The sequence below is a fragment of the Trachemys scripta genome, chromosome 1, assembly GCF_013100865.1.
Source record: "Trachemys scripta elegans isolate TJP31775 chromosome 1, CAS_Tse_1.0, whole genome shotgun sequence".
In the NCBI taxonomy this organism is placed as follows: domain Eukaryota; kingdom Metazoa; phylum Chordata; order Testudines; family Emydidae; genus Trachemys; species Trachemys scripta.
The window spans coordinates 318,049,440-318,071,179 of NC_048298.1; the positions used below are offsets into that span (position 1 = coordinate 318,049,440).

At 45.6% G+C, this 21,740-nt stretch overlaps 1 protein-coding gene across 2 annotated transcripts in view; it reads left to right on the top strand.

The window, feature by feature from the left end:
* The window catches only part of MAML2 (mastermind like transcriptional coactivator 2), a 292,112-nt gene extending 276,143 nt beyond the window's left edge, over positions 1 to 15,969 (top strand). For both annotated transcript variants that reach the window (XM_034758913.1, XM_034758914.1), the window contains exons 5-6: positions 3,664 to 3,775; positions 8,151 to 15,969. In XM_034758913.1, the coding sequence (XP_034614804.1) occupies positions 3,664 to 3,775; positions 8,151 to 9,127 (1,089 nt within the window). In that variant the 3' untranslated portion in view covers positions 9,128 to 15,969. The remainder of the gene's footprint in view (positions 1 to 3,663; positions 3,776 to 8,150) is intronic.
* Positions 15,970 to 21,740: the final 5,771 nt, after the last annotated feature.

A 21,740-nucleotide genomic window follows, 5' to 3' on the forward strand; every position in this document is an offset into this window, starting at 1 on the left:
AGAGGCCCAGTTTTTGAGATTATTTTCCCAGCATTTTTTTTGGTGGAGGCTGCTCCTGCTCTGCCTGCCTCAGACCAAGGCCCACACTATTCCCAAGTATGAAACGCAAGTGCAGTGTTTAGCCTGCTGAGGAGAAAGGGTGAGGTTCAGGAGATAAGGGACAGTAAACACAATTCCAGGGACAACTCTGTGTAAATCAATACTGCCGATTTAGTAGTTTATTATTATATACAAATATTATAAACAAATAAAGGTGAAAGCCCAAATCCTTCCTCAGACTTGCCGACGCTGAGGCTCATTCCTGGGAGGAGTCATTGGTTGTGAGCTTATGAGTAACACTCTGGAGACATAGATTTTTGAGTCAAACAAGATTGTATTTGTTTACACACTCCAGGAGCAGTATTAGGCCTGGTCTTGTACCATTAAAATCAATGGGAGTTTTGCCACTGTGTTCAATGTGTGTCGGCTCAAGCCCTTAATGAGGACAACATGATTTGTGCTGTTGACATGGTCAGATTATGAATCTAGCACCTTGAACTTCATGCCTGCAAGGTGGTGGGCTCCCTCAGCAGCCCAGGAAGAATTTAGTGCTGTGGCCAAGTCTCTTTTCAGGCCTTTTCCTCAGGGGAAAAAACAAACAGAAGCTCTTCCCTTGGAGCAAACAGGCTGCATCTCTGGCCTTGTCTTCACTTACCGGAGGGTCCGGCGGCAGGCAATCGATGTTCTGGGATCGATCCCGGAAGTGCTCGCAGTCGGCGCCGGTACTCCAGCTCGCCGAGAGGAGTACGCGGCATCGACGGGGGGAGCCTTCCTGCCGCGTCTGGACTGCGGTAAGTTCGGACTAAGGTACTTCGAATTCAGCCAAGTTATTAACGTAGCTGAATTTGCGTACCTTAGTCCGAAGTAGGGACTCTGTGTCCCTGGAAAATGATACATCCCGCCCTTTACAGCCCAGCTGAATTATGTGACAAGCAGCCCTTAACCATGGCTGGCCGTTCCACCCTAGCAGCGCTCCTCTCTTCTCCCTCTGTCGCAGACATGGCCGCAGTGCGGAATCCTCTCCCCACCACAGGGTTTGGCTTCTTCAGCTCCAAAGACCATTTTCCTGCAGGAGCGGGCACTTCCTGCTACCAGCTTCTCTGCATCATCTCTTACAGCAGGGGCGGGCAAACTTTTTGGCCTGAGGGCTGCACTGGGTTTTGGAAATTGTATGGAGGGCCGGTTAGGGGAGGCTGTGCCTCCCCAAACAGCCAGGCATAGCCTGGCCCCCTCCTCCTATACCCCCCTGCTTCTTGCCCCCTGATGCCCCCCCCAGGACTCCTGCCCCATCCAACCCCCCCACTCCCTGTCCCCTGACCGCCCCAGAACCCCCGCCCCTGACTGCCCCCCATCACCCCATCCAACCCCTTCTTTCATTCCTGACTGCCCCCCCCCCCGGGACCCCTACCCCATCCAACCATCCCTTCTCTATCCAGCCACGCCACCGTGCAGCACAGAGCACAGGGTCAGGCCAGGCTCTGCAGCTGCGCTGCCCCAGGAGCTTGCAGCCCCGCCGCCCAGAGCGTTGCGCCGGTGGCGGGGCGAGCTGAGGTGTGCGGGAGGGGAAACAGCATTGAGCTCTTTGCTCCAGACTGCATGGAGTCAAGCCCATAGTGAGGTGGCCACATGCATCTGAGACATGAAGTTTCATGATCTGCACACCGTTCAGGACCTCTGTTTGCAGAATGCATGTTCTACAACATCCTAAGCCAAATGCAGACAGCTCCCATGAGAACAACAGGTGCACTTCTAATGCGTTGGCCATAAACCCCCTCATCTGTTTTTAGCTTGACAACTATAACTATCACCCTACATTATACTTTCATCTGGGGTAAGATTTAGAATCAGATTTTGTTCTTAGACCATCTCTTCAAACAGAGCAATCTCTCCACTTGGATCCTTATTTTAAACCATTGGTTCTTAAACAGCCAACCACTGGAGAATAAATTAATAAAGCAGATTGTTGGACTTTAAAGAGAGTAGCATGGGTCTGTAATGCTGTTTTCTCCCTTTAACTATATAACCATCCAAGAAGCGCCTGGGCATAAATAAGAGCAGAGCAAGGGACTTTTTACAGAGAGGGTTCTTGTCATTTGTTACATACAGTAAGTTATTAGTTATTTGTACAGCAGCAGTGCCAAAAGGGTCTAGTCAAGGATTGGACCCCCTTCTATTTGGCACTGTACACACACAGAGAGAGCGAAAAGACAGTGCCTGCCCCCAAAGAACTTGCAATCTAAGCATAAGATGAATGACAAGCAGATGCAACAAACTGATGGAGAAGCACAAGGCAATAGTGAGACAGTTTTAATTATCGTGACAAATAGCAGTCACAGCACACCAACTGCGTAGCCATGGTCAGGTTTTTTTGTAGGCACTGCAGCAAAGAGGAGTTTTAAGGAGAGATGTGAAGCGGGATAATGTAGTGGCTTTACGGATTTTTACAGGGAGCTCCTCCCAGCTATAAAGGGTTTCCTTGTCATGCTGTTGCTTGGACAACATAGAGGCTACTGAATACATTATGCGCCACCATGATGTTCTGTCCTGACTCAAATCTGGCACATTACCGTGTAGAATGCCTGTGAAGGATGGGTCTGTGTTGATAAGTATCAGGGGGTAGCCATATTAGTCTGTATCTACAAAAACAACAAGGAGTCTATGCATCCGAAGAAGTGAGGTTTTTACCCACGAAAGCTTATGCCCAAATAAATCTGTTAGTCTTTAAGGTGCCACCAGACTCCTTGTTGTTTCTGTGTTGATGCTGTCCAGCCATCATGTTTCAGGGCTTCCAGAGGGTCTTTTGCTTCCACTGAGTCAAAGTCGAAGATGATTCTCAGTGGGAAGTAGGTAGGCTTTCAGAGCAGATGACCATACCACTGTAGAGAGTGTTGGGCTACTGTTTGAGAGAGCGGGACCTGTTTAGTTAGAAAATGGATCTCTTCATTTGATGGGAATTTATAGCATTTAATGTTCTGATCATTTTGAGATGCTGCATCTGAATGGTGTCCAACTTCTTTCCAACCTTGACTGTGAGGGGCCATGTTTCAGTCCCACACATCAGAATACTGGCTACTGACGCATTATAGATCCTCCACTTCATCTCACCATTTCTCAGGCTGTCCTGGTCTTGATGAGGCATACCATTACTGACAACACATTTGCAGTGCAGGCTTCAAGTTCTTTCTCTATGCCGATGTATAAAGGAGTATATAGGAGAGAAAGCTCATTTAGATGATGAGTCAAAATCCCCATTGCCAAGTGGGCGCACTGAAGCTAATAGAGTTACACTCACTTATGCCGTGGGTGAATTGGACTGAGGCAGAGTTTTCAGAGTTAGTGGTACACAAAATAATGAAAAACAGATGACTAGACTGCTGGAGCTTGAACCAGCACACAGTGATTTTAATGGGAGTAGAACCAGACTCAAGCCCATTGAAATCAAAGGAAAGACTTCCACTGGCTTCAATAGATTGGGCCCCTAAAGAGCAATGTCAACACTTTGGTTAGCATTACCGCTGTGGCAGGGTGGGGCAAAGGGAAGGAACAGCTTCCACTCTGTAAGTGCGAGTAGAAAGTAGAAAGAAAATGAAGTAACATATTTCCATTTCTGCTCTAATTCTCTAGGAGAAAATTACTCCTCAAGATCAATTGAACAGACACTTGACAAGGCCACCACCAGATTACAAAGACCAGAGAAGGAATGTGGTCAGCATGCAACAAGCAAACCAGTATTCTGGTAAGCATACTTAACCAAAAAGAAAACCATGGTTATGAAGACCAGCCAGACAGCCCCGGCAAGATGGGCCTGATTCTCTGTGTAGTCACTTACATCAGTGCAAAAGCACCTGTGCCAAGTGGGTGTAAAATGCCACCACTCTGATGTGGCAACATTGTACACCCACCTTGCACTAGAGTAAATAACTGTACATGGAGTAATGGAGAATAATGTCTTGAAGGTTCCTCCACCCTCAGGAAATGTTCAGGGGGAACCGTTCGGATTGAAACACATCTCCCTCCGCAGGTCCTGCAGGTTGCTTCTATACTGTACATTTCTAAAACCTCAATATTATAGCTATGGCATTATTGAAAAATGCTGATTAATAATAATAATGGGAATTAGCCAGTGTTTCATACAGTCTAGTATCAAGTATCTGACATTGGCCAATACCAGCTGCTTCAGAGAAATAGGTAAGAAACCCCCTTAATGGAATCAGCAGTAGGCAGTTGGTTTATGTCCTGAAATCTGAGGGCCTATATCCCTAATTCATTGATTTTTATCCTATCTGATAAAATTGTGATAATTGTGGATGTTCTCAATAACCATTTAGCCATCTACTCCTTTTTTGAAGCTTTGGCCCCAATGATATATTGTAGCAATGAGTTCCACAGGTCAGTTGGTGTTGTGTAAAAAAAAAAAAAAAAAGTTCTTTTGATCCATTTTAAATTTGATGCCTTTCACTTTCATTGCCCAAACTGTCTAACAGAGATAATTAGCAATATTCCAGCAATATTCTAGAATAATCCCTTTGGGCCAAGTACTTTCTTCAGTGGGAGTTGTGCCTAAATAAGGACTAGAGATGGATGGATTTGGATTTTTATTCTGTTTTTGTCCCCACAGCAATGGAATAAGAAAGAGATACAGGGAGAGGAGGGCAGGATGTAAGGAAAATGCAGCAGAGAGATTAGAGTGGGATTTTATTCTGAAGAATGACCCTGCAAAAACAGGAGTGTGGGATTCTGTAGCATTTGCCTTTCACTGATTTCCATATCTACTGTGCTTAGTTCACAAGTAAAAAGGACTTTATTTTCTAACTGCCTGCCTTGTAAACTTAGTTTGGGATCTGATAGTCCAGCTGGGTTCTTTCCTTCCCATATGTCTACTTCAGTAACAAAGTTCTTCAGGTCAAGTTATGCCCTTAGTGACATTTGCTCAGATCTATTGTCTTCAGCAAGTTTTCACAGGTGTCAGTGACTCAAATTTAGCAAACACTTCTGTCACAGGGTGTACCTGCCCTTTAGTGCCCCCTGTTGGCCAAGTCTGGCGCTGTACGGGGAGGCTCCCTGCTTCAGTTTCCCTTGATGTAATCACTGAATTCACCAAGACTTTACATAGGGAACAATAACCTTTCTGAGGGATCTATTTTATTAACCAAAGACCCAATGAAAATACAAGCAAGTCTTCACCTAATGTCTTAGTGGGTTGACAAAGTCAGTCTCAGTTTATCCATTCCCACCCATATCCACCACTCCCCTCCAGAAGTGTTCTCTCCGTTTGGGTCCCTTCCCTAGAGCCAGGTCTCTTTCCACTATCTGAAAGAATCCTTCCCCAGAGCCAGGGGTCTGCAGAGATGTGTCAGCTGCAGCTCTTCTGTGGGGCAACCTGTAGTTCCTGGCTGGCTGGGCTTCCTGACACTATTTGGGAGTTTCCTGGCGCTAGGAGCACATCCTCTAGGCTCCTTGCTCTGGAGAGATCTCTTGCTCAGCTTTCCTGGGAGCGACTCTCTTCACGAGCATCCTCTAAGCACATAAGAATGGCAATATTGGGTCAGGCGAATGGTCCATCTAGCCCAGAATCCTGTCTTCCAACAGCAGTCAGTGCCAGATGCTTCAGAGAGAGTGAACAGGACAGAGCAATTGATTGAGTGATCTACCCCTCTTGTCCAGTCCAGCTCTCTGGGAACCACCCCAGTGGAGCCCTGGTAACCCTTTATCTGGCTCATTAGCTAATTAGCCCAACCAGCCATGTAGGGATTTAGTTGCTTCCAGGTGGGGCTGGGTTGACTTGTTCTCCCTTACAGGAGCCTGTCACAGGTGGGTTGGTCCCTGAAGGGCCAGCTCCCATGACAGTGACCCAGAAAGAATAGAACCCAGTTTGTCTGTGCTGTATTATCACCTGCAGTGCAACCAAGAGTGAAAACGCCATCAGTTCTTGCAATTTGATTGGGTATCTTGTGATATTTGTTTTTGTTTTTTCTTAAAGCCCCAACTCCTGGAGTCCCATGATTAACTGAGACTCTTTGCTTTTATTTAAAAAAGAATAACTTTCTAGCCCTCATAGTTGTGGAGAAAAGTTTGGACATGTGACCCAAATGCACCCTAAAACTCAAAAATCAGAAGACAAAAATAACCCAAATGTTTGGTTTTTTTAATCTCACAAATGTTATGCCAGCCTCATGACACTTTGGGGCCTGACTCCTTATTTTTGAAGGTTTGGACTTGGCAATACCAGAATCCTAGAAATGTAGAGCTGGAAAGGACCTCAAGAGGTCAGCAAGTCCATCCCCCCTATGCCAGAACAGGATTGAGTATACTGTTATTCTGTCCCTCAAGTCACTAGCAATGATTGAATATACACAGGGGGCAGAGCAGCTTTTCTGAGTACAACAGGAGACAGGGCTTTGCTACGAGCTTGCAGGGAAACCACCAGATGGACTGATTAGGAAACTGTTGCACAAGGGAGCAGCAGCTGGGAATCTGTTGCTTGTTTCTGGGAATAGCTGTGCTCAAGTAATGGAAGAAGGGAAACAGCTCAGAACAGCAAGAAGTTAAATGAAATACTGTGGAGACACCGAGAGACATTATTAAGCATTGCATTCCTGGGCTCTTTTCCTCTATAATACAATAAACCCCAGGACAATGGCAGGTGAACCCGGCAATAAATTCTCCTCAGTACCACTGTGTCCCTTGGTGTTTAAGCACTGGATATGTTGTCTGGACAACACTGTTATGAAAGAAATTTCTTCCCATCTGGAAGAAATTAGAGTGAAAAATATTTTGGTTTAAAATATAAAGATAAAAATAGTAACACAAAGAAAGAGCAAACTTTGTCTATTGGAGGAGATATGGAAGCAAGGTCCTGCGCACATCTGACTTGTAACAATCTCATAGGAAGGCACTTGAGTTGTGGGGTGGTAGTACTCGGGGTTGTTAAAGAGCTGGCATGTTCCACCCGAGGAATGGCTTCAGACCAGCAGTAAGTGAAGTGATTCTGTAAATGTATGAAGGCTCCTTTATTTAACCTGGTAACAGAGTCCCAATTCTCCTCTTACATTAATTCCATCTCTGGGTAATTCTATTGATTTCAGAGGAGCTATTCCTCATTTACACTGGTGCTAATGAGAAGAGAATCAGACCCCAGGTCGTCTTTGGTACTGTTGACAAATGTTACCATATTTCAAATAAACAGTAGGGAAGAAATGAATTGGTAGTGCAGTCAAAGTTGGAGATTAATTATTGAGGTTAGTGACTCAGCACTGATAGTTACTTTGGTTCCAAAAGTATAGTGCAGCCCAGTGGCCTATTGATAGCAGTCTTTGAGACTAGGTGCCCTGGTAGAACCAGGCCGAATTCTCCCAGTCTCTCATACTCCTAGGGCCGCTCCTGCTGTTGAAGTTCAGTCATGTTGGTTTGAAATATATAACTATATTATAAGGCCATGTCTAGGAACCAGACCAAGGGAAGGGGTTGAAAAATAGATGAAGATAATTAGTTTCTTGCTGATTGTGGCCCACTGCACAGATTGTGGCCCAGATACAGAGGCACAGGGATGGTGAGTATATATCCCTATTTTACATATAGAGAAACTCAGAATGGTTAAGTGACTTGACCAAAAAGTCACACAGGGAATCAGCGGCAGAATGAATAAGAAATCCAAAGTCCTGATCCCTGCTCTGCTGTGCTCTAATCACTTAAGTATACTGCCTCCCATACTTAGTGTTGTATCACCGTGCAAATACAGTAAATTCCTCTCTCCTCAGCAGTGGTTGTCAATTTTATTGTCAAGGACCTTTTTTTGGTGTTTCTAATGTTTGGAAGGAGAAGTATTGCAGACTACTGATACTGCAGTCAAGGACTATGGATCTGACCCAGCTCCCGCTTAAGTTAATGGAGAGACCACCACTGGCTTCAATGGAAGTTGGATCTGGTCTTTCTTTGGTTCATATGCATTTTGTAGACCTCGCCAACCGGTAACGTTTTCATCAGTCCACCAAGGGCAACATACACCATTTGAGAGCTTATGCTATAGGGAAACTAGATTTTTAACCCACTGTACATTTTAATGAAACAATTATCAATACAGACCTTTGTTTGTGTTTTCTTTTCGTTTCTAGGTGGTTCTCCAGCAGTGAGTATGAGCTCCAGTCTGTCTTTATCAAATCCTATTTCAACTCATAGCATTTTGTCACAGAATTCTAGCCTTTTGACAACTCCCCATGGAACCAGAATGCCTTCTATTTCAGCAGCCCGGAACATGGGCTGTTACGGAAACATTCCTTGCAATCCACCAAGCTCATACAACGTGACGTCAGGAATGAACCAAGTGCAGCAACACAGAAACCAAAACCAAATCATAACCAGTCAAAATAACCTCATGATGTCTCGCCAGCCAGCCCTGGCACAAGGAAACAACGTAACCGCTTTTGGGACTGGGTCAGCCGTTAACTCTCAGCAAGTGAGAGCAGGTTTAAACCACGGAGCGACAGGTATCCCAGCACAAAGACCATCGAATGTGATGATCGCTTCCAGTGCTGCTGCTCAGAACTGGGCCCCTCAAGAGGCAGCAACAAAGCAGCAGGATGCACTGAAACCTACAGGAGTTCGTTTCCCAGCGAGCGCTCCATATCCTAACCAGTCTCTGCAGCGCTCCATAGGCAACCCGCAGTTTCCTCAGCATGCTATGGCACCTCCAAACCAATTAACAACAGCAGCGCAAATGAGACCTCCTCTAAACCAAATGAACCAAACAATAAACGGACAACCTGTTGGGTCACTAAGAGGTTTAAGTGTAGGAGCTAACCAGATCAGAGCACAGACTGTGCCTAACTTGAATCACCCAGGAACAAGTATGACACCACCATCATCCCTGCCGTCAACCAGTTTTACATCTACCAACCAAAACTCTAGGGCTTACCAAGGAACTGACCATGGGAATGACTTAGCCTTTGACTTTCTTAACCATGGTGACAATATAGGGCCTGCACTCAACAGTGATTCAGACTTCATAGACTCTTTATTGAAAACAGAGCCTGGTAATGATGACTGGATGAAAGACATCAACCTTGACGAAATCTTGGGGAACCACTCATAAGTGACAATGCCGATGATAAAACATACATGCTCTAAGTTCTAAGAGGCAGGATTGACTTTAGCTCTCTCTTTAAAGTCCAACAATCTGCTTTATTAATTTACTCTCCAGTGGTTGGGCTGTTTAAGAACCAATGGTTTAAAATAAGGATCCAAGTGGAGAGATTGCTCTGTTTGAAGAGATGGTCTAAGAACAAAATCTGATTCTAAATCTTACCCCAGATGAAAGTATAATGTAGGGTGATAGTTATAGTTGTCAAGCTAAAAACAGATGAGGGGGTTTATGGCCAACGCATTAGAAGTGCACCTGTTGTTCTCATGGGAGCTGTCTGCATTTGGCTTAGGATGTTGTAGAACATGCATTCTGCAAACAGAGGTCCTGAACGGTGTGCAGATCATGAAACTTCATGTCTCAGATGCAAGTGGCCACCTCACTATGGGCTTGACTCCATGCAGTCCGGAGCAAAGAGCTCAGTGCTCTCCACTCTCATTGAGAGTACTCAGTGCCTCCCAAAATCAGGCCCTCTGTACAACTAATTCTTGTATGTTATAAAAATTGTTTACTTCTACATTGTAGAAACTCTCATTTTTCCTTTCGATTGATTTCATTTTAAACCACCTAACTTGTGTAGAAAAGGGCAAGTGGTTCCTTTCAAGGAAGGAGGAAAGCGGTTTGTGTGAGACACACCCAAGAGTGGTCGATAGCTTTTACTCTCTCTCCTGGGATTTGCTTTGTTGTAACAAGGGGAGGCTGTTTCTCCAATAGGTAACAAGTTCGGTGTAGTTTCTGGTATAAATATGCCATCAGCCATTCTAAAGTTCAAGGGCCAAATTCTACTCCTTTGCTTGCACAGATGGTGCCAGTGACTTGAATGGACAGCTTGAGTGAAATAGAGGTGGAAGATTTGGCCCCAAAAGAATACTTCCCCACTCCGTATCTGAGTTCCACATGTACCCAGCTATTTGCTTCATCCTTGCTCAAGCGCTGGGATATATGTGCGTATGGGAAGACTTCCATTGTGATTCAGTCTGACAACATGCAGCGTGACTCCTGTGGAGAATATCCGTAGCTCTCTCATTCACCAGGTCGAGGGAGTCAGAAGAGAGACACGCTTGAGCACTAAAAGTGCTGATGACGGTTTGATAGATACTCACTGTGGGCCAGATTCCGATCCCTTTACTCAGGTTGAGTCAACCCTTGCTCTCTGAGTTGTCCCTCTGAAACCCAGATGTATAGCTATGTATTGAAATAAATGGGACTACTTGCAGAGTGAGATACCCTTCAGCCAGAGTCAAGGTACCAGAATCCGGCCATACAAACTAGTTAATTCACAGCCTGGTTAAAATAATGAGGAGTCAGACTAACATGGCTACCCCTCTGAAACCTGACAGCCTGGTTACTCGCCCAGTCACTCTCCTAGCAGGAGGATGAGGGAAGGGATTCTGCCAGCAAGGTGAGAAAGATGTTGCTTGCGCTGATGTGGTGAGGATCCTTCAAGAGGTTGTCTGAGTCAGATAAGGCTAGGGAATATAGAGCCCATTTGCAGATGCCTGGAGATGACCAGAAACATATTGCTTCAAAAGGTATCACTATACCACCATTACAGGTTTTAATTGATCCATCATTTCTTTGTGGAGAAGTTCCTTCTTGAGGACTCCTGGCATATATACACACAAGAGCAGCAGCTTCAGCGCCCTTGGAAAGGGGGCAACATGTTCCCACAATGCACTTGCCCAGCTGTGCTGGCCGGGGCAGGTGGGGTCAGAGCCATGGTCCTATCCTGGCCTCTCCCCCTTTCAGACACCACGAAGGTGAAATGGAGGTGGGTGAGGAGGAAACTTCTCTACACCCTCCCTGCCTTATGTGCTTGGGCAGAGCTTAGCCAGGGTCTTACTCTGAGCAATCAGGTATGACTCCAAGAAGGAGAGCTGCTTTGGGATGGTGGAGAGGGGAAGACATGCATGGCACAAGAAGTGCTGATGTCTGGAGGGATTTATCTCCAAGGAGACTCAGATCAGCAGCCTCTTCACACCTTTAGAAAAGGGGCGTCAGCCTCCCAGTGCAGGGGGCCAGGGCTCTGACTACATTTCTAACCCGCCCAGACACTCCCTTTCTGGAATGCGCAGCACTGCCAGAACCAATAGCCGCTCTCCCCCAACCACACCCCTTGGGCTCAGGGAGCAGGGCTGCCTCCTCTATCCGATCACTAAGGAATGGAAGGGCAAATATTACTTAGCCCAAAAAAACAAAACAACTTTTCAGCACAAGTCACGTAACGTCCCACCTTGATTTAGAGAGAAGCGATATGGACATATGGGAGTAGAGCGATACCAGGGGTCTGAGCCTGCGCTGCCTGGCACCTGTAGCAATCAGGAGCAGTTCCATTTCTGCAATGGAGTTACACCAGTTTAAATCAGGTGTAGGATCAAAATCAGCCCACCTCTGTCACCCACACACAGGGTCAATGAGCTGGTCAGCAGCGATGCTAAAGCTCTTGCATGAGTGAGTGATTTCCTGTTCAACAGTGGCTGAGTATGCACTCCTCCTTCCTTGCTCTTATCACAAGCCCTGAGGAAGTGGGCTGGTAACCACCTAACACAGCATATGTACTCACGTGTCTCTGCTGTCCAATAGCAAGGAGCCCCCTACCACAGCCCTGACTCAGGCAAAACTTGCATTTTTTTCCTGAACATTGAAGACCAGATCCTCAGCTGGTGTAAATGGGAACAGCTGAGAATCTGCCCCAAACACTACAAGATTTGGCCCTCAGCCTAATCCAGCATCCGTTGAAGTTAATGGGAATCTTTCCATTGATGGCCAGCATTGGATAAGGCCCTTAATTGAGTCTAAATTCTGTCACAATTGTATTAAACAATATATATTTTAAATAAATTTAAACTCACATGCGGCAAAGGCCATTTACTGTCCTGTTAAGATATACACGTGACATTTTAAATGTGAGCTTATGAATGACTTTTGTGACCAAAACTTGAAACCAGTCTCAGTTCTTAAGAACCCCGGTCTCTTTAAAACAATCTCTCTTTCTGTAACAATGGCTGCATGCACTACCCTTATATTCTATTTTTCACCCTAGACCAGGAGCTCTTTGCAGTATTTGGTTGTAAATATAAAGATTTATTTGTTTTGTAAACTTTTGTAAAAACAAGAAATTAATAATAATATTTTGGTAGGAATAATAAAATCATATTCTTTGGGTTATATTTATATATATGTGAAATAAATATACTATCTACAAAGTTGTATTTTATACAAAAAGTAAATGGTTACCTTTTGTATTCTAATATACAAAGTTTTGTATGGTATGATTGCTTATTTTCATCCTCAGACTTAAACATTGGGTTGTGGGGGAGGACAGAATGGGACCTTTGGGATCTTTCCATTGATTTCAAGTGGCTTTGGATCAAGCCTTTAAAAATACTTCAGATACATTCAAATCTGAAGCTCTCCTGAAACCTCAATATGAAAACATTCCAGGTTTCAACACTTTTTTTATTGTAGCTTTTGGTTTTTTTTATATGTAACTGTCATGTCCTTGTTGCATGTATGTCTGCTTTATACTTTCTCATATTATAAAACAGTATTTCTCTATACAAACTGAAAGGAAAAATTGCTGTACATAAATGTTTGTGTTTTATGCATTTTTACATGTGGCTGTATATACCTCCTAGTACTATGCAGTGACACTTATTCGACTCCATTTATTTTTCACCTAAACATTAATAGTATGTTTTTTTCAATAGCTATCAAAATTCCACCAAGTAAATCAATCAAAATGTTCTGGATGTCTCTTTCCTTAATGTGAATTTCATCATTAATGTCTATTTATTCAGATATTCATTTGTTTCATTAAATTACAGGAATATTTTGATAAAATGCATCCTACAAATTCTGTTTGCTAAGACTGACCATTTGAGAGGAAGATTTGATTTTTCTACAGGTTGAGGCAATATCTTCATTATTATAAATACATTAAACTTTACTGTAGTAATTATCACAACATTTTAAAACCTGGGTCACACTTTATATGAAGGCTCCATTCATAAATAGATTATAAGGCACTTATTATTAAGAGTTAATAAATGATTAATAGACTTTTTAGTAAAGGGTAAATTTATTGTTACAGAACTTAGCTGGTCAATCATTTGCTTATGACCGTATATAATATCTTCCACTGGTGTGCTTATAACCATTTGTAAACACATACAACTCATGTTTATAACATACTTGTAGCATTTATTAATAATTTACTAATCCTTTATAAGCCTTTTATAAATGGAACCTTAATAGAAAGGTGTGACAAAAATCTGCATGTTTTGCGCTATTGGAATATGATTTGACATTTACATGAGTCAGAAATATCAGAGTACTAGAATATTTTAAATGGAACTAACATTTTTTCTCTTGAGTCTAAATTGTGTCTGTTAAGCAGTGATTCCCTTCTAGTTTGATTTAAATTCAGTATCCATGTATCATTACATGTTATCATAATCTCAAAGAATTTCAACATGTACAAGATTATTTTGTATTGTGTGTGATTTCACATGGTTTAAAATATTAATCGTATCCTGGCTATTTTTAGAAGTTCCACAAGTTCTGTGGAATTGATTTCTTGGCAATGACAAAATTTTCATGCACTTCAGCTACTGTTTTAGTCTCTTGGTGGGTTATGAATTAGTTCCCATAAAATCAAGGCTAGTGGGCACCTGTTCTAAGGGGAACTATTCAATGCCAGTTTCAGCAGAAGGATTTCTTGTGCCATTTCAGATTTAGGGATTAGTTAAGGCTTTCTGCCTCTTACCTACTACACTGCTGCCCAACATACCAGGCCTGTGGGTCAAGACACACAGGGTGAGTTTATCCACTTATACGCAAGGGCCAACACAAAGCATATTAACTTCTTGAGTCCCATTTACGGCCTCTACATGGGGTAAGTGGGACCGAAGTAGTTCATAAGTCTTGTCTCAGCACTGCCAAATGTCACGCACCTTGCACAGTACTCATGCATTTTCCTACCCTCCTACAGAGCAACCGTGATTGCATACACAGCCACGGAAAAGCACTATATTCAAGGGACATGATACTGGCCCTTTAAGGGCCCGAGGTGGGAGAGTAGCAGCTCATATTGCCCAGAAAGGAGCAGGCCAAGGAGTGAGAGCTGTCCCCAGCTAGTGAAGGCCCCCCTGACTGCTTCAGCCCAATCCTCCGACTCCCCTTCTCAGCCCTGCACCCCCACCACACTATTCCAGCCATTCTGACCCGACCCCCATGTCCCTGCCCCCAAACTCACCCCCACCCCTCCAGCTCCAGTCACGTGAGCTTCCATGCTTCTGCCTGCCCAATCCTCCAGCCCCCACACTGCTCCAGATACCTTGACCCCCATATTATTATTCCTGACCTTCCCTGCTCCTCCCACATTTTTGCACCACTCCCCTCTACTCCAGTTACTCAGTTGTGGGCTGCTGCCCCCCAAAAATTGCTCCTGCCCCCACTGCCTTAAAATTGCTACTGCTCTAATGTCCATCCCCTCCTAAGTCTAGGGGGATGGCCCAGTGGCCTTTCCATTCGCCCCTCTGGTGTGGTCTGGGAGTGATCGGCTGCTCCAGCCTCATTCTATAAGGGATTGCCCCTGGGGCTCGCTGCCCCCCAGTCTGTCGGGGAACACATCCCCTTGTGCTGGCTGTGCTAATCAGCTCCTGCACTTAGCTGGCTTGGGGAAGCCCTCTCCCTGCACCCACCCCAATAGGATGGGAATTCCTTTGGGGGACGCCCCGACACTGGAGGGAGGAGCCTTTCCCGGGCTCTACTTTGCATGGCAAAGACTGGGCCAACTCTCAGCCCCCTGCACATAGAGTTGGGAATCCCTGTCCCCCACCTCTGTCCATTGGGAGGGGCCCAGCCCTTCCTGCCCCCTCCACCCCCTACTGCTATTGAGCCCTCACCATCACCACCACTGCCCCAGGGACATACCTGTTGGCACAGGGAGGCTTTGCTTCCCCAATGGCTGTGCAGCCGGCCACAGAGTTCAAGGCATTCGTGCCCCAAGAGATCAGTCCCACCTCCACAGCCTCAAGCACCGTCTCCTCCGCTTGCAACCTTGTTCCACTCCAGAGCTGGCTTTCCAGCAGCTGCTCCATCTGGCCAGGGGGAAGTGACGATGGCAACACATTCCCAGTATTCCTGAAGTCTGGCCCAGGGCTCCCTGGTTGGCCCCCAGCAGACACAGCGGCAGGAGCATCAGGATGCACAGATGTTGGGGACACTCATTGACTTTTGGGGAGAGGGGTCGGTAGCTGCAATTGACTTTGTGGAGGGTGGGGGAGACTATGCAGCTACTTGTGACACATCTGGCTAATGCAAAACCATCACCCGCTAGGCCCAGCCCCAGCTGTGAGAGAAGGTGGGCGGGAGAAGGGGTCTCAGGAACAGCCTGGTCCCTGGCTAGCGGGACAGTGACCTTCTGGGGGAGTAGGGTGACCAGATGTCCTGTTTTTATAGGGACAGTCCCAATATTTGGTGCCTATGGCCCTCCACCGCCTATCCCGATTTTTCACACTTACTGTCTGGGGGAGATTGGTGATCTTTTATTCCTTGCAAGTAAAATCACTCACGGAGCTCCACAAAGGGCTGACCTTCATCCATGCAGCTGATTTGACTCGCAAGAACTGCTACTATTCCAGCACTTTAAAGAATGCCACCCTATCCCACTGTAATACTGACGCTACAGGGAAAAGCAACAAAGGGGGGAAAACTAGGATACTGTCAAAATAAAAGTCATATATGTTCTTAGCTTCCGTCCCTGTGTTACAAATAACATTGTGGATAATTAAAACTGAATGACTTTTAAAATTCTCAATTGCTTTACACTGTTTATGCAGTTTGTTTCCTTTTTTGTGAGTTTTGCTCAGTTCAAGCAATGAAACTACAGGTCTGTTTCAGTTTTGTTTCTAGTCAGTTTCATTTCCTGGGTCCCAGGCACTGCCACAAAGCTGTTGTTTCTAGGATCACAATTCTGAAAAGGGAATGTTTAAATCCCCCAATTTCTTTCTTCTTTGCATTTTTAAGAGTCTCATGAAAATAGTGTCATGTGCAGTGTAAAAACTGCAGTGTAAAAACCATCATCTTTTTTAAAAAAAAAAAAAATAAGAACCTGAATGTTTGGTGTAAGCCAAGTTGCTAGAGTCCCTATGATGCCAGCTCAATCAGACTCATAAACTTAAAGGCCAGAAGGGACCATCATGATCATCTAGTTTGACCTGTGAAGCCCAGGCCACATAACCTCACTCGCTCACTCATTCCTGTAATCGGACCATAACCTGTGGCTCAGTTACTGAAGTCCTCAAATCTTGATTTAAAGACTTCAAGTTACAGAGAATTTACTATTTACTCTAGTTCAAACCGGCTAGTGACTCATTCCCCACACTGCAGAGGAAGGCAAAAAAAAAAACCCAGGGTCTCTACCAGTCTGTTCTGTGGGGTAAATTCCTTCTCAACCCCAAATAGGGTGATCAGTTAGGGTATGTCTACACTACAAAATTAGGTCAAATTTATTTAAGTTGACATTTAACCTCCGATTTTACAAAGTCGATGCTGCACGTCCCCACTATGCACATTCCGTCAGCAGAGCGCATCCTCACTACCATGGCTAGCATCGACTCACGGAACGATGCAGTGTGGGCAGCTATCCCACAGTTCCTGCTGCCGATTGGAATTCTAGGTTAGGATCCCAATGCGACAAAAACATTTTTGCGGGTTGTTTTGGGTACATGTCAACAGCCTTCCATGATGCACTTGCTTCCTCCTTTCCTCCGTCCCTGAAAGCAATGCAGACAATCATTTTCATGCCTAAGCCTGGGTTACCCATGCAGATGCTATAGCACGGCAAGCATGGACCCCCCTCAGCTGTACACTGTTGTTGTGAGCGTCGGAAATAGCCGTGCTGGAAGCCATGGAATGGAGCAATTTGCACAGGCTGGCGGCGGCAGCTGGGTTTGTTGACACAGTGGAACGCCACTTTTGGGCCCGGGAAACAAGCACAGACTGTTGGGACCGCATAGTTATGCAGGTATGGGATGAGGAGCAGTGGCTGCATAACTTTCAAATGTGTAAGGCCACTTTCATGGTACTTTGCGAATTGCTTTCTCCAGCCCTGAAGTGCAGAAATACCAAAATGAAACCTGCTTTGACAGTTGAGAAGCAAGTGGTGATAGCCCTGTGGAAGCTTGCAACACCAGATTACTACCAGTCAGTCGGGAAACAGTTTGGAGTGGGTAAATCTACCGTTGGGGCTGCTGTGATCCAAGTAGCCAGGGTAATCAATTCACTTCTGCTAAGAAGGGTAGTGACTCTAGGAAACATGCAGTATATAGTGGATGGCTTTGCCACGATGGGGTTCCCTAACTGTGGTGGGGCGATAGACGGAACGCACATCCCTATCTTGGCACCAGACCACCTTGCCAAAGAGTACATAAACTGCCAGGGGTACTTCTCAATGGTGTTGCAAGCACTAGTGGATCACAAGGGCTATTTCACTGACATCAACATGGGATGGTCAGGAAAGGTACATGATTCGTGCATCTTTAGGAACTCCGGTCTCTTCAGAAAGCTGCAAGAAGGAACTTTCTTCCCAGACCAGAAAATTACTGTTGGTGACATTGAAATGCCAATAGTTATCCTTGGCTACCCAGCCTACCCCTTGCTCCCGTGGCTCATGAAGTCATACACAGACAGCCTGAACAGTAGTAAGGAGCAGTTCAAACATAGGCTAAGCAAGTGCAGAATGGTGGTAGAATGTGTCTTTGGACGTTTAAAGGGGGGCTGGTGCAGTTTACTCACTAGGTTAGACCTCAGTGAAACCAATATTCCCATTGTTGTTGCTGCTTGCTGTGTGCTCCATGATATCTGTGAAAGTAAGGGGGGAAAGTTTCTGGCGGGGTGGGGCCTTGAGTGAGATCACCTGGCTGCCAATTATGAGCAGCCAGACACCAGGGCAATAAGAAGAGTATATCGAGGTGCACTGCATCTCCGAGAGGCTTTGAAAGTCAGTTTAATGAATGACCCAACGCTGATGTGACAGTTCTGTGTGTTGTTCCTTACCAAGCTGCCCCCTTTTTTGCATGTACTGTCCTGTAAACTAAACACCCACCAATCACAGTGTGCACAATGAATAAAGAGCCTCTTGTCCTCAATCCATGCATTTTTATTATGCTAGCAAAAACTGAACAGAGACAGCAATGAATAGCAAAATAACCCGTGCCTAAGGGCCTGATAACACAAGGGGGAGGTGCAAGCACATGTAGCTTATTACAATTGCATTGTCTAGCAGTCAAAGCTGTGGGAATGAGAGCCTTCTGCTCCATGAACTATCCCCTGAAGCTGAGTTCAAGGGATAACAGAGCTTCCCCTTCTCCCCTCCCCCGCATTCTAGGACGTCTGGGGGAGAAGGATATGGAACTTGGTGAAGAGGGCAGCTGGTTCCAGGGCTGGCCTTACCATGAGGCGAACTGAGGCGGCCGCTTTAGATGCCAGACTGTGGGGAGGTTGCCACTAGGACCCAGAGTGTAGAAAATCATGGCTGCTGCTGGCGGATATGTATTCTCTCTGCTCTAGATGCACAGAGATGGTGGAGTGCTGTGCTGGAGGAAGGAGGGCACAAGAGACATAACAGGCAGGCAGGAGAAAAACTGAGAGGGAATAACAGAAAGCAGCAGGAGCTGCAGGGAGAGAGAGGAGGAGGAGCCTCTTTTGTACCTCTCTAGCACCTCCAGGAGCCTGGACTGATTAACACCAGCTTCTCAGGGAGCTTACTGTTTCCTGCTGCTTCTCTGAACCCACTTCAGGAGAACAGGCAGTCAACTGAAGTAGTAGGAGCCAGTTAGGCCCTTAAGACCCTGATATCTTCCCTCATTCAGGCCCTGCTACGAGCCTGCTTATTTGTCCCCTTGAATTGAGTGTTGAGAGCCACTATAGCTTGTACAGAACAGCAGTCATGAGTGAAAGAAGAAAACGCCCCTCTGGGGCAGCATTCAGAAAAAGAAAGAAAGCAAAGGAAGCTTTTCTATCTAAGCAGGAAGGAGCTCTCCTGAGATACATAGACACAAATGTTCACAGTGAGCTTTCTGGCCCCAGTGAGGATGTGAGTAGTGAGGAGATGCCTGATCTTCCAGTTAGTCAGAGTGCAGGTGACCTGGCAGCTACTGCAGCATCCATATCTCCATCTCAAATGGATGTAAGCATGCACGTTCCTGAAGAAAAGTGTAGATCAGAGAAGAGTGTGGTGGAGGCGCAAGAAACAGCTGTTGATGAGTTTAGTTCCTTAAGTCTAGATGATCCAGGACTGTGGACCCACTTGAGCAGTAGCCTAAGGGACTTCCTTGTACTGCATGGGCCACAGCAAGTGAAAAACTTCATGTTCCTCCAAGACAATGAAAATAGAAGTTTCCATCCAACACATTACTGGCGTGAAATCCCCAATCGTGACAAAGTGGAGAGGCCATGGCTTATGTACTCAGAAACCAAGAATGCTGCATACTGTTTCTGTTGCAAACTCTTCCAGTCTAATGTTCCAGCCACTTTGGATTCTACAGGAACAAAGGACTGGAAAAATCTGGCTAGAAATCTGGCATCAAGGGCAGTTTAGGTTGGACATTAAGAAAACCTTCCTAACTGTCAGGGTGGTTAAGCACTGGAATAAATTGCATAGGGAGGTGGTAGAATCTCCATCATTGGAGATTTTTAAGAGCAGGTTGGACAAACACCTCTCAGATATGGTCTAGATAATACTTAGTAATCTGCCATGAGTGCAGGGACTGGTCTAGATGACCTCTCGTCTGTTCCAGTCCTACATGTCTATGATCCTTCTGTTTGCTTAGTTTAGCATTTAGTGATGACTGAGAGTATGCAATAAAGAAGTGAAACCTACCTGTCCCTACCAAAAGCAAGACACTACATAGCCCTGCGTTCAGGTAGAAGATTAGTTCCAGAATTGCTACTTTACATTGTTTCCCAAGCATTCAACAGGTTATGCCTCCTCCCATCATATTATTAGAGCCTTTTATCACCAGAGCCAAGATTTTAAGAAAAGAGGAATCTAAAGTTAGGCGTCTAAGTCCATGCAGTTCAAAAGGGCACCATGTGGCCCCGAGTTATAACCTCAATATTTGGGTAGCAAAATATTCACCCTTCCTGTAATGAGACATTCTAGTGCAGACCTTGAGAAAAGCAAGGGCGATATGTCAAATAGTTTATGCTGTCCTTGCAAATATTAGCCCAAATGCCCCATTTGTGGGGTGGAACCTTAAAAAGAGGCTAACAGAGGGAGTTTGACTGGGATCTGTCCAAGAGGAGGTACGCTAAGTGCTGCATTAGGGGGGCTGTGTTGGTGAGTATCTGAGTGTCTGTTGCGAGGACAGTTTGTCAGTTTGACCATGTGCTTGATTGTTTGAAAAGTGTGAATTGGGAGTGCTTTATTCCAGATAGACCTTGAGTGGGCCTGACTGGTATAAAAAGGCGAACCAGCTGAGCGATGAACAGAGGGAGTTTGACTGGGAGTTCGCCTGGGTAGAGCCCACTGAGGCTTTCATCTTGCAGGCTTCTCTGAGTAGTTACTGCAACAGCTGAGGAAGCTCTTAGAAGGAAGGTAATATGGATGGTGAGCAATCAGCTGTTGTGACCTGCACAGGATGTGCCATGTTTGTCTTTCTTCCACAGGACAGAAGTGACTTTGTCTGTACAAAGTGCAAGCTGGTATCCATATTGGAAGAGACGGTTCAAGGTCTGGAGAAGCAAGTATCGACCCTGCGTTGCATAAGAGAAAATGAAGATTTCCTGGACAGACATCAGGATATACTTCTACGGGCACAACATAATCAGAGCAGGCTGTGCAGCGGGGACAGAAAGATGGTGAAGAAATTTGGCAGCATGTGACCGCCAGAAGAAGAAAGAGGAGTGTCCATGTACCAGCAATGCAGATACAGGTGAGCAACCGTGTTCATGTTCTCTCCACAGTACTAATGCGGAGAGTGGACTAGATGATACATATGAGGGAAGGGAGCAGAAGGAGACTCTACTGATTGGAAGGCATGAGATGCACTGTCCTAGGGATGGGGGTTCCACGATCACCGCTCTCAAGAGAAGGAGGCGGATGGTGGTGGTCGGGGACTCCCTCCTCAGGGGGACTGAGTCATCTATCTGCTGTCCCGACCGGGAAAACTGAGAAGTCTCCTGTTCGCCAGGAGCTAGGATTCATGATGTGACGGAGGGACTGCCGAGACTCATCAAGCCCTCGGATTGCTACCCCTTCCTGCTTCTCCACGTGGGCACCAATGATACTGCCAAGAATGACCTTGGATCACTGCAGACTACGTGGCTCTGGGAAAAAGGATAAAGGAGTTTGAGGTGCAAGTGGTGTTTTCATCCATCCTCCCTGTGGAAGGAAAAGGCCCGGGTAGAGACTGTCGAATCATGGGAGTCAACAAATGGCTACGCAGGTGGCGTCGGAGAGAAGACTTTGGATTCTTTGACCATGGGATGGTATTCCAAGAAGGAGGAGTGCTAGGCGGAGACGGGCTCCACTTAACAAAGAGAGGGAAGAGTATCT